The sequence below is a fragment of the Solanum tuberosum genome, unplaced genomic scaffold (assembly GCF_000226075.1).
Source record: "Solanum tuberosum cultivar DM 1-3 516 R44 unplaced genomic scaffold, SolTub_3.0 scf00004, whole genome shotgun sequence".
In the NCBI taxonomy this organism is placed as follows: Eukaryota; Viridiplantae; Streptophyta; class Magnoliopsida; order Solanales; family Solanaceae; genus Solanum; species Solanum tuberosum.
In genome coordinates this window covers 575,479-587,754 of record NW_006238930.1, presented here as the reverse complement: position 1 = coordinate 587,754, position 12,276 = coordinate 575,479, and the positions used below count along the sequence as shown (strand labels likewise).

General features: G+C 32.2%; 2 protein-coding genes across 2 annotated transcripts; both read right to left on the bottom strand.

Moving 5' to 3' along the window:
- Positions 1–4,179: 4,179 nt before the first annotated feature.
- LOC102605673 (CASP-like protein 5C1) lies at positions 4,180–7,949 on the bottom strand. The gene is made up of 3 exons (XM_006338198.2): positions 7,450–7,949; positions 4,724–4,856; positions 4,180–4,636 (listed from the first exon to the last, which is right to left on the bottom strand). Exons 1-3 carry the CDS (start codon positions 7,578–7,580, stop codon positions 4,436–4,438), a joined length of 465 nt encoding a protein of 154 aa, XP_006338260.1. The 5' UTR covers positions 7,581–7,949; the 3' UTR covers positions 4,180–4,435.
- A 532-nt stretch (positions 7,950–8,481) lies between these two features.
- LOC102605332 (molybdopterin synthase sulfur carrier subunit) lies at positions 8,482–11,506 on the bottom strand. The gene is made up of 2 exons (XM_006338197.2): positions 11,346–11,506; positions 8,482–8,990 (listed from the first exon to the last, which is right to left on the bottom strand). The coding sequence occupies exon 2, from the start codon at positions 8,972–8,974 to the stop codon at positions 8,663–8,665; it is 312 nt and encodes a 103-aa protein (XP_006338259.1). The 5' UTR covers positions 8,975–8,990; positions 11,346–11,506; the 3' UTR covers positions 8,482–8,662.
- Between the last annotated feature and the right edge of the window lie 770 nt (positions 11,507–12,276).

The following is a 12,276-nucleotide window of genomic DNA, read 5'->3' as shown; positions in this document are numbered from 1 at the left end:
TTTGTTTTCTTCTCTTTTTCTAATTTTCACTTCTATTTCCTCTCACCTTGGAAAATACTGGAGTAGTATACATTCTTAATTCATTATTTTCTTGTCTCCTAGTTTTTGTTTCCTTCTCTTTTTTTTATTTGTTCTAATAATTGTCTTCTTTGACTAGGCATATCAAAATTATCAATACTTATAAATATTATATACTAACACTTTGTTAGGATTGTTGATATTATTTCATAATATATTATATTTTATTGATTAATGAATACGTTAATATTTGAATAGATTTGTATTGTTCTCCATCATTATATAATGTCACACATTTATAATTTAAATGATAAACCTAAAAAAAATGATAGAATACATGATAAAACTACTATGAAAAGGTAAGATAAAAGAGAAAATATAATTATTAAATAATAAATACAAATAAAATAAGAAGAAAATATTAAGGTGACAACGCGATTACACCAAATTGGTTTTTACATAAAATAGATCGTTTCATCGTTATCTAACGATGGATTTAAACGATACGATATAATAAAATTTAAGTTACAATCAAAACAAACATAGAATTTAAACTAACAATACAATATAAATATCCAAATCAACATTTCAATTTAAAACCAAACTAAAGACGAATATAAGGCCAGACAAAGTAAAAACCATTATTTTGCAGCTTGGTTGACTTGGGTCATTTTAAAAATTAAAATACCAAGTAGTAGTATTGTTTAAGTTGATGAATATAAAAAAAAGAAAAGAGTCGCTTTTCATCCTATTTTGTCCGTCATGCTTAAGAAACACATGCCTAGTGCACACTAAAAAAAAGAGATTCGTTTTCTCTTTTCCCTCCCCCTTCATGCTAATGAATTTTTTTTTTTCCTCTTAAGTTGGTTGGCCTTATTTGAAGGTTAACATCAAATTAAGAAAGAAAGATAATGACAACTCTTGTAAGAATATTTTCTCAAATTAAAGTGCAAACGAACATTTAATTGTTCTAAGATATAAAAAAAAGTGTTAGCGTGCTTCTACGGACTATAAAAGATAAAATACTTTTTTTATCCTGAATTAGAAATCTCGTGATTGAGAAATTTTTCGACGCGATTCACATTTAGTCAGACGTAGAAAATAAAAAAATGAAAAAGTATATTTCTTCTGTACTAATTTATGACAACTTGACTGTGTGTGGTGTTTAAGACAAAAACTTCTTTTTATAAAATATATACATCGTGAGATTATATATCTTTTTTATTAAGAATAAAATAAGAAGTTAAAGCAATTTTGTTACAAAATATAATATTACTTTTTTCTAAAACATACTATAACAAAATATGTAATAAATTGGTAGAAAAGACATTTCATGAGTAGCTTTTACCTGCTTCTTTTTTTCTACTTAATTAATATTCAATCTTTCCTAACTTTATTCTTTTATTTAAGTTATTGCAATATAGATTTGGGGTTTCTCTTTTGGACCCATAAACTAAGAAAAAAATAGAATCAAAGAGATCCCAAAGATTGAAAATGTGATTTGATAATCATTGGCGTTATAGAAATGATAATCGTAAGTTGGGCCTATGAAGCTTCCCTCCACATACCATAGCCACCGAAACAGTTTATGTATACAGAAAAAAGATGTAACTTTTTTTTTTAGACATAATTAGTCCAACACCTATTCGCCTTTTTAGGTCCCCATTTCGTAGAATTGGCAAATATCACATGGTGTTGCCTCTTTGATTTTGGACTTTTAAGGCCACTCTCCCACCAACTCCGCCCCCACAAAACTCACCGTCACCAACAGCAAAGTTAATGTACAAAACAAATACTACCAACAAAAATTGATAGTGGCTGGTTTAGAGTATTGGTTGAGGCTTTTTTTATATTTTTGGTAATGGTTGAGGCTAGACATTATTGAGGGAAAGACTTATTCAATTGTTTGATTAACTGAGCTAATAAATGAGCAGGTCAATAGATTTATATATTAATTTTACCACCTCTAATTAGAGTATCAGTTGTACATTTTGTAAGTATTGATAAAATGGCACCATCGTGCGTGTTTTATATATTAGTTTATGTTTTGTTTCTCAAGAGTTAAATGCTATAAATTTTGACTAATATTTCAAGATATATTTTCTCATTAAATTGACATAAGAAAAGTTATTATACTTTGTAGTACTACTTATCAAATTTTAAATATAAAATATTAATTTGATCTAATTTAATTATAATTTTGAAAATAAGAAAAACATGACAACTTATTCAGGATGGAGAGTATATATATATATATATATATATAATCCTTATAGTTATAGATTTCGAGTGGACTATATATTTCCTAACTGTGATGCCGAGTGAGAAAGAAACCATGCACAGTACACAGCTTGTCAAAATAGACTAAAGATTGAAATCTAAGAACATGACACCAAATCAACTTAGTATAATTGGTTCATAAACATTCAATCAATATATTATCATATATATATATGCATGTCAATGTGATGCTTGTATTATTTTCCCCAAATATATGCTCATAATTTTTTCTTTTGGTGACAGAAACTGAATGATGCAATGCACGTGCATCTCATTGATCAAGCTGTCTAATATTAATTTTTTTAAAAGATTTGATGAAGCTGCATGTCTTCGAATCTTCTATTTTGACACAAAAACTTAGTAGTAAGAAATATGTAGAGCTATAATTCTTGAGCCAAGGATCTATCAGAAACAATATTTTATCACACAAAGATAGAGGGTAAGCTATGTGTATGTGTACTACTGATTCCATCCTTTCCCAGACCCCATTCGTGGGATATACGGTAAATGTTGTGTTATAATCCTAGAGGTACAATTCTCCACTGCTATATTTTTTAATAACAATAAATGGAAACATTAGACTTATATATGTTTTTTTTTTTTTATAGTGTGGAATTTAATTTGGCTTGATGAAAGCTGGCATTGACAAAATGAAAAGAAAGTACAGCAGCCGGCAAAATAACACTTCCTATATTATTAATTAATTAACGTAATCCATCGAACACGGAATTAATTAGTAGTAATAGCAGTGCACTTGTTTGAGATTTTTAGTGGGCCAAAATGCCAGCCCATTCTATATTTATGATTTCTTCCCTACTTCATGAGAATAATGCAGAGAATTTAAGTTTGAAAAATATATAATGTGGAATCTTCTGCATTATTCTCGTTGTCACAGTTATAGTATCGTTTCGAATTATCTGTCGTAATTTCTAAAAAAAGTTATGTCAAATTATTTATCATTTGAAACAGAGAGTATTTTGCTTTAGAGAAAGGATTTGCTCATCTCCCTAGCAAAACGACTTGTTTAAAAGCAAATATCCCATAAATCATTTTTTAATTATATGAATGCATTACTTTACTTATGATAGTACAAGACGATCATGATGTGTAATTGTGGATATGCTATCTATTTATTTATTTGTGCAAAAAAGCATAGAATAGTACTGAGTTTTTGGATGTATAGTTATTATTTATATATTTCGTAGTTATCCTTTTCTTTTACGTCAAATAAGAATTTCATTAGGTCATCTTTATTTATAATGGAGAAACTCGCTAAATAATAATATACTAAACAATTAATTATAGAACTAGAGCTGATAATTGAAGGTAATAGCGTCGAAATACTAAGCAATAAAATAAAATAAAATGTCACATCTGATGGAATCAAGGGATATTTTAATTCCAAAATGAGTGGATAAAATAAGTTTCAATATACATAAGCTTCTCATTGTTTCTGTCACATCATGCAGATCAAGGGATATTTTAATTCCAAAATGAGTGGATCAAATAAGTTCCAATGTATATAAATTTCTCATTAATTTATGCTGTCACATCCTGAAATAATAATTAATCATCAACTTTTAAATGATTTTTGCATTTAAATAGGAGACTATTTGGAAAAGGTTATAAAGTGCCTGTTGGGAAAAGGTTTTAGCCTGTTTATTTTAACACCCGATTAAATTAAAGGTATCCAAATAATACCTATTTCCCTCCAAAACAGAATTCATTAACTTTATTTTCGTGAAATGACCTATTCCTACATGAATTTGGAAACTATGTTCAGATCAAATTAGGAATTTTTGTATTTTCGTGTTCAGAAACGTCAACCCCGAAATGCTGACGCAAATATACAACCCCTAAAATAAAAGTAAGAACTAATCATGAAACTTTAATTTAAACTCCCTTCACCATATAATTGACTAACGCAACAAGGATGAAAGTAGATTTTGTACATTTAGTCCAGCAATGGATCACTGGTATTACTTCCCTTCTATATTATTGCATCTTTTATTCTGAACTTTATGCTTCACCTACAATTAACTATATATAAACTCCAACAGACTATACCCAAGACAAAGCCATATAAATTATCTCCGGGTTATTCCGGATATCACATTGCACCAGAGAGATATAAGTACTATACGTTTAAGCTGGGAAGAAGCCAAAGATTGAAGAGGGACGACGAAAATGTCAGAAACCAAGCCAAGAAAGCCATGGTAGCGGAGAGTTGGTAACGGGTGCATAAAGTTCCCTCGCAGAATGAGCTTCTAGAATGAATAAGAAAGTCAGCCACACTAGCTGTTGAACATGATGCAGCTAGTGCTAGAAATGACAGGACCTGTTAGATGCGACAACGAGATGGCATTTGATTAGAGAAGAAGATTATATAAGGTAGATTCTTCAGTATATTGAACAAGGTACATACCCAATCTCCTAATACAACAAGTGAGATTATTCCAGGCAGACGAGTTGGGAGTTTAATAAGAACTGAGAATGCATCCACCATTGCTAGTGTCAAGCTCCACGCCATAAGCAAACCCATTACTGTCACCAAATAGCTGCAAGCAACAAAAGTTGAAGTAGGTAAATCATCTTCACAGCTAGAAGATTATGTTCTGATACTTCTTTACGTCTAAATATTTCTGTACCAGCGCAATTAGTTCATTTAAATAACATATCTATTTCCTTCACATTCTGTTTTAAGAGAATAACCATAAACAGCAAATTGGCTCTTAACACATATCTGTTGGCAAATACTGGGATTCTTGTAAAAGGGCAGAGAATGAGATCATAAAGTGCAATCCCAACTCCACATCGACAAATGACTCATTACATCAGTTATAATTTGTTTGGTTATACCTATTACTACTGTGACTAAAGCGGTTCGAGAGACTGTGCAAGAAACCCCAACTCCTGAAAGAACAAAAAAGATAGAAGAAATGCAGGAATAGCACCGTACAAACAAAAGAGACGAAGAAGTGTAAGATCTGATATCATCATCAACCAATAGTAATATGGAACTGTAGCCTTAAAGATGATACGTCTATATTATTTTAATGAAGAAGCACATGAGTTCAATATGATATTTCAATTGGTAACAAATAAGGAAATGCTGACCCCAAAAACACTTCCGACTTGCAGCTCTTAAGATAAACGCCAAATACAGTATAAGTAAAAGCTGTTACTAGTTCTACATCTCCAAATGTTCTTTGGAAGATAAGAGAGCTAGCAAAAGTTAACTATCTACGCCGTGCTAGGAAATGTTCTACCATCACTTCCACAGCACCAACATCCACACCCATTAATGACTAAACTGCACGAATGAAACAACACAATTGTATATACACTCCACAAGATCTCAAGTAGGTGTAACTACTTGTTCCCTGCTTCCCACACTGTAACATTGAAAATCAATCACAACATTTACATCTGACTAGCTTCATCCACAGATCCTTTTTGTATACCTAAGCTAACTTTAATGGGTCATGCAAAGCACCACTTAATAGCTGTCAGTTCTCTCACCTATTTATCAAGGAAACTCACAACCAAAATCATTCGGCAGCCGTTCCATGAATGTACTATTTCTTCTGGCAAAGTTTCAGTAAATACATTACAAATAACCGTCCACCCAGGATTTGTTAACGAATTAATGTATAAAACTGAAGAAAGATACGCCTAGACAAAACAATAAAACAACAAATACACAGATCATATATGCGGCAAATGGCAAAAAATACACCAAAAATCAATGTGTCTCGTGTCTCAGCCTAACACGACAAATGAAGTTAATATTCGTCGCGATAGAAACATAAATGATGATGACGAGGAGGAGAAAGAAGTGGATCTATCTCAATCAATGTGTCTCGTGTCTCACCCTAACACGACAAATGGAGTTGATATACGTTACGACAGAAACATAAAAGATGATGACGAGGAAGAGAAAGAGGTGGATCTATCTAAATCAATGTGTCTCGTGTCTCACCCTAACGCGACAAATGGAGCTAATATACTTTACGACAAAAACATAAAAGATGATGACGAGGAGGAGAATCAATGTGTCTCGTGTCTCACCCTAACACGACAAAGGGAGTTGATATACGTTACGACAGAAACATGACTGATTGATGACGAGGAGGAGAAATAGGTGGATCTATCTCGATCAACGAGTCTCGTGTCTCACCCTCACGCGATAAATGAAGTTAATATATGTTACGACAGAAACATAAATGATGATGACGAGGAGGAGAAAGAGGAGGATATATCTCATTCTCAATAAAAGCTCATCTACAAATGCATACTAGTTGACACCGCCGAATTAAAAGCTGGACTTTCTTGGTCTGTAAATGGATCAACACGTATTACAAAGTCACACAAACAACATTTCCAGGAGAAAGAACAGTTGACATTCCTACAGCTAGTTGTTCTTCCGTATCACAAACAACATCATTCAGATGACCTGTAGAAGCTTATTATCTTATTGACCTATTTTACTCATTCTCACCTTGTTCTTTCCTTTCTTTTCTTTTTTTTGCTATTTTTTTATATCTTTGTTTTCCCTTGTGTTTTTCCTTCCAATCCTCATTCACCTACTCCATATCTATTTAATAGTTTCTTCTAGCTACTCAATTTAAAAGCAATCCGCCGCAACTCACTCTGCGGTCATCAACTTTTCATAACATAACAATCTTCCAAGTTTCAACCGAAAAGAGACTCAACTTAAAATTCAATTTTAATTCTTCTTGTTCTCCTTTCAGACGTATGCTCGGTTAAAGCTGCCAAATGACTATATGATCATCAGTCAATTCTACCTCAACTCAACCTTCTAATTTCAACTAAGTTCCAGTCCGAAGTGGCAGTTGAGCTGTTAAACTAGTTTTTTTCTGGCCATCAAGGAATTAAAAAATACCTACTTGTTAAAAAATGATCATCATAAATTGCACGGCTAGGTCAAAAAGTGAAGGCTATACAATATAAAGTACTAAAAATTCAATCTTTTATCAAAATGCATATGGAACATACAAACACATCAACATAGAAGGTACCAATCATAAATATCCTAAAACTAAAAAAAGTAGCAAAAACTCAAGAATTGACTGATTCATCTCAGAAACAAGAAAAAAAAGAAAAGGAAACAGAGAAAGAGAAAATTACCAGAAAGCAGTGTAGCTATAGAAAGGAATATCGAAACACATGAAAAGAAGTGAAGCAACAGAGAAGATAGCCTGTCCTAATCTCAAAGCCAAGCTACCACTAGAACCCAAAGCCCCTGGAAGTTCATCCATGTCGTAACCGACATGCCAGAGACTTGCACAAATTTTCTAATATAATGAACTGAGATGTTTGTCATATCCAATTTCAGCTTTCTACGCATGCCATGCCACGTTTACATCAAAGAGGAAGAAGCAACCGAACAGAGGAAAAAAGGAAAACAATTTTGGGGAAAAAAATTAATGATAAGAAGAGGTAGTTGTGACGTATGAATGAGTAAATTGAGAAAAAAGATTATGTTCTTCTCTAATGTCTTTTGCTAAAGCTTTCAATTTGGGGCAATATGATCTTGTCTGGCTTCCAAAAGAAACAGGTCCAGTGGTTGCGGGGATACAAAATTTAAGCGGTGGCGGTGGACTTTTATGACTATTTAGTCCATCTTTCTTGGTATTTCTTTTTCTTTTTCTCACACAATAATTATTGATTTTACAGGAAATTTAAATTTCTCACTATTAACAACTTACATATTCGAAATGAAGTATGCCATTTACTAGCAAGTAAAAGTAGAGTCAATTAGATATGGTGTCAATTGTTCTTTCCTAATTAGAAGTTTTGAATTCGAGACCTAATGGAAAAATTCAGCAGTCCACCCGAATGGGATCTAAAGCGATGCAAATTCAAACTCCAATATGGATACCAGACATCCAATAAAAAAAAAGTAAAGCCAATTTGACTAGATTTATAAAGAAAAAAGACTCAAATTTGTTTCTTCTACTAGCAAGTAAAAGTAGAGCCAAATTGAATCGCGAACTCCTACTTTTTGGATGAGAATATATTTCTCATTTGGACGATATAATTTTTATGATGATGGTCATCCTCTAAGGAAAATTTTTGCAAATCCATCAAGGTTCCATTAGGCAGAACATTTAGGATCTTTCATGAATGCCATTACTGGGCAGTGAGCTAAGTTCATTGTTACTACACACTCAGTGTTCCATATATTGCAGATTCAATGATTTAAGCACAATATACAGTGAGAGAATTTTGTTCTTGTATTATTAGGGAATAAAATAACGCAGCTTAGTAATATGATTACACACATAAATACAAGTACAACAGAGTTCGATTTCCCGATAATTGGAGTTCAGAAACTGAGTTAGCCTCCACTAATAGGAGGTATAATGGCCAATTCATCTCCATCTTTGACAGTGGTGGACTCAGCTGTGTATTCCTCATTCCGGGCAAGAAGCATGCACCCACGAATCTCTTCCAACCGTGGAAAGTGAGAAATGACCTTATCCAAGCAGTCACCGGCAGTACTACCATAAGAAACTTCCAATGGCATTTCAGTCATGCCAGTCAGATCTCTAGCACGGGCGAAAAACAGAAACTTTATTTGAAGAGATCTACTCTCATCTCCATTCTGTAGAGCTTCCACATCTTTACTGTCAATTTGTTTATCAATCATGACGATTGCAAATAACCTGTCCAGTATATTCAACAGTAGGGGTTAACATCTGTCAGTTATGCTCCGATTCCAAAGTCATGGTTTCTGAGAAATCAAAATTGATCCCAGAAATAGCATGTAGTTTTTCTCAAGGACAGGAGCTAAGTAGTAAGCACCACGGCAATGACTAAATCATACTATTAAAGAATAACTGAATATTTAAAAGGATCTGTTACTCTTTCCTAAGAAATTACAACTAAATAGTTAAACAAACACAAAACTTAACTTTTACAAGAAGTTGAAATCTAAAAGTAAGTTAAACACTTGCTATAAGTAGACTAACTAAAGACTCAAAAATGGTTCGACCTTAGAACTATGTTAACTTCGCCAAAAGTGATCAACATCTTATGTAATTGAAAATAATGCTTTTGCAATTGACCAAAAACATTAACCCAAGTCCACACACTTCACACTGAAAGAAAAGGATGTTCCTTCTTTTACAACATTAAGTTCAATGCAGAATTAACAGTCATTTTAAAATGAATGAAGAGAACTAAAAAGAAAGGGTAAATTCAAGCCAAGTTCACTACATCCATGTATGTACTTACATTATGGTTAAGATAAACTTGTAAATAATATAGAAGTGTTGGATTTCCCAGTAATGACAGAAAGTGACTAACTTATTTAAGAAAGAAACGAGAAAAAATGACACAAACTAAAAGAGTATAAAAGTATTGGATTTCCTAGCGACAAAATAAAACTTATTTAAGAAAGAAACGAGAAAAAGTGGCACAGGCTAAAAGAGTATTGAAGAGTTGGATTTCCTAGTAACAACAAAAAGTGACAAGCTTACTTGAGAAACAAACGAGAAAAGATGACACAGCATATTCTTTTGGAAGCTAAGATCAATTTATAGGATTCAGTAAAACACAGCCCCACCCCCCCAAAAAGAAGGAAAAAGCAAAGCAATCAGCTAACCACATAAGGAAGTAGATAGGATAAAGATACACCAATTTGTTAAAGGCATTACACCCGACTATGCTATGCTGTAGATACAATCAAACTACGCTTCCAGATTTCACACATATACTAATCCATTAACTTGTTGAATTCCAAATAAAGTTTCAAAATTAATTTGCACAAAATTTGGTAAAGACCCATTTCGAAAGAAGACATGTATATTTTTCTTCATTCTAAGATATCACTGTTAACATATCAATCAAATGTAATGAAAAAGGATTACACTAAACTGTGCCAATTCCTGTGTCACTTTACACCATTCTACAAATGATATTATTAATACAACTTTCATGAGTTTTAACAAGTCAAATACACTTACCTAGTCAATTTAAACTTTGATGTAATGTTTTCTCCCATCGAACTAATGCTTGCCCTATTTTCTCTAATATTCTCTTTTACTACTACTTATATCACATGACTAAAAGACGTTTAAAATAATTGATTAATCATCATTTGGCCTCAGGTGCCAATTTTTTCCTCCTAGTGTACTAGAGGGGAAGTTGGTACTATAAGTTACAGAGCACTGATGCCAAAAGGGTACTCCATTCCATTGGTAGAGAAGCAGTTCTACTGATGGATTCTTACTAGTAGCAGTAGTTCTTTACGAATGTTGGCTAACTTATATTTTCTTCCAAACCAAATCATCCAAGGTTAGCCAACCCACAGGCTGATTTGGATTGAAAGAAAATATAAGCTAGCCAGCCATCATAAAGAACTAATCATCATGGTAAGACTCACTGGGTATGTTGTTGTTGTCATCCTGATAAGGTTCATGCCTGATGTCTGTGTTCAGAACCCTACAATGGGCTTCATGGCAGGCTGCACCTCCCCCCTCCCCCCTCCCCCACAAACCTCCTCAATAAAGAAGAAAACATTCCATTTAGACAGCACAGAAATGATTCTCTTCTTACTTCTTAATTTATTTTTTAGTTTCTTTTAATTTGTCGCCTAAAACTGTCTATACAAGTTTGTTTATCAGCTAATTAAGACTTTCACACGATTATCTTTTCTATTTCTTTCCTTATTTTTCTAGTTTTCCTTGATGTTTTGCCTCAAACTAGAAAATAAATTCAAGTTGAATCCATAAACGTTCTGTGTGACTCCTCAATGAACATTGTATTCTCCAAGTATCTGGAACATGTAATTCTGTTCTAGCTTCTAGCTAGAAGCAAAGTATATTATAATAACAAAGGAGTAGTTAATTAGCATCTTCCAAAATAAGGTCAAATTATCGAATTATTGAAGTGCTCAATCCACTTACGGAGCAATTTTCATCGGCTATTCATATGATAATTTGAGAATTCACCCAAAACTAAAAAGCTGTATTCACATAGGAACAAATCAAAGAGGAATTACAGAAGGTCGAAGATACCTGAACCCAAAAGTAGAAGAGGGAGACGCACTGATGCTCTTCTCTTGAAGAATTAAGGCAAAGTAATAGCGCCCTAATTTCCGATAGTATTCTAAGAAATCTGCACAAGTGAGGGAGTGGGCAGAATGGAAAAGAGGGCACAAAAATAGTTAAATATAGAATTTCCCACCCAGTTTTTTTTTTTATTAGTTACTATTACTAGTCCAATCTTTTTTTATTCCATATTACTCATAAAAATATATTAGAATTTCCCATCCGGTTCAATTAAAAAAAGAGTTAAGAAATCTTAGTGAATTTAAAATCCTGTATATTAGAGAAATAATTTATTATCGTGTTATCTAACATAAAATTCAACTTTAAAGTATAAAAAAAGTTCATCAACCAAACCAGGACTTATTAATGCTATATAATTAAGAGAGAAGATATGTTTTAAATGGTTAATTTATCTTGATGAGCTTTTAATAACATTAAAAAGATTTTAAAATTTGAGTTAAATATGTTTAATAGGAACACTTTATCATGTTTTTAATAGAAACATATAGTAATTCAATTATCTAAAAAAAAATATTTACTAACAAGGGTAAAAGACTTGTCATTGTATTTTGCCTAAATAATTTACTCTTTCAGTCTCATTTTTACTATCGCTTTAGTTATTTTAGCTCTATTATGAAAATCATACTCATTTTAAATGCCGTTTTAGTTAATTTAGCGTGTATTAAGAAAATAATAAATATAACTTATAGTTTACTAAATTTATTTTTTCATTAAATATTGTGCATATTTTTTAAAATTTTAATGTGTATAATCGAAAATAATTATTAATTTAATATTGAATTTCTAAAGTAGTACGTAATTATTATTTTTGGAGAGCTAAAATGATTCTAATCTAAATTCTAAAATATATATAAGGGGGGGGGGGGGGGGGTAAGTT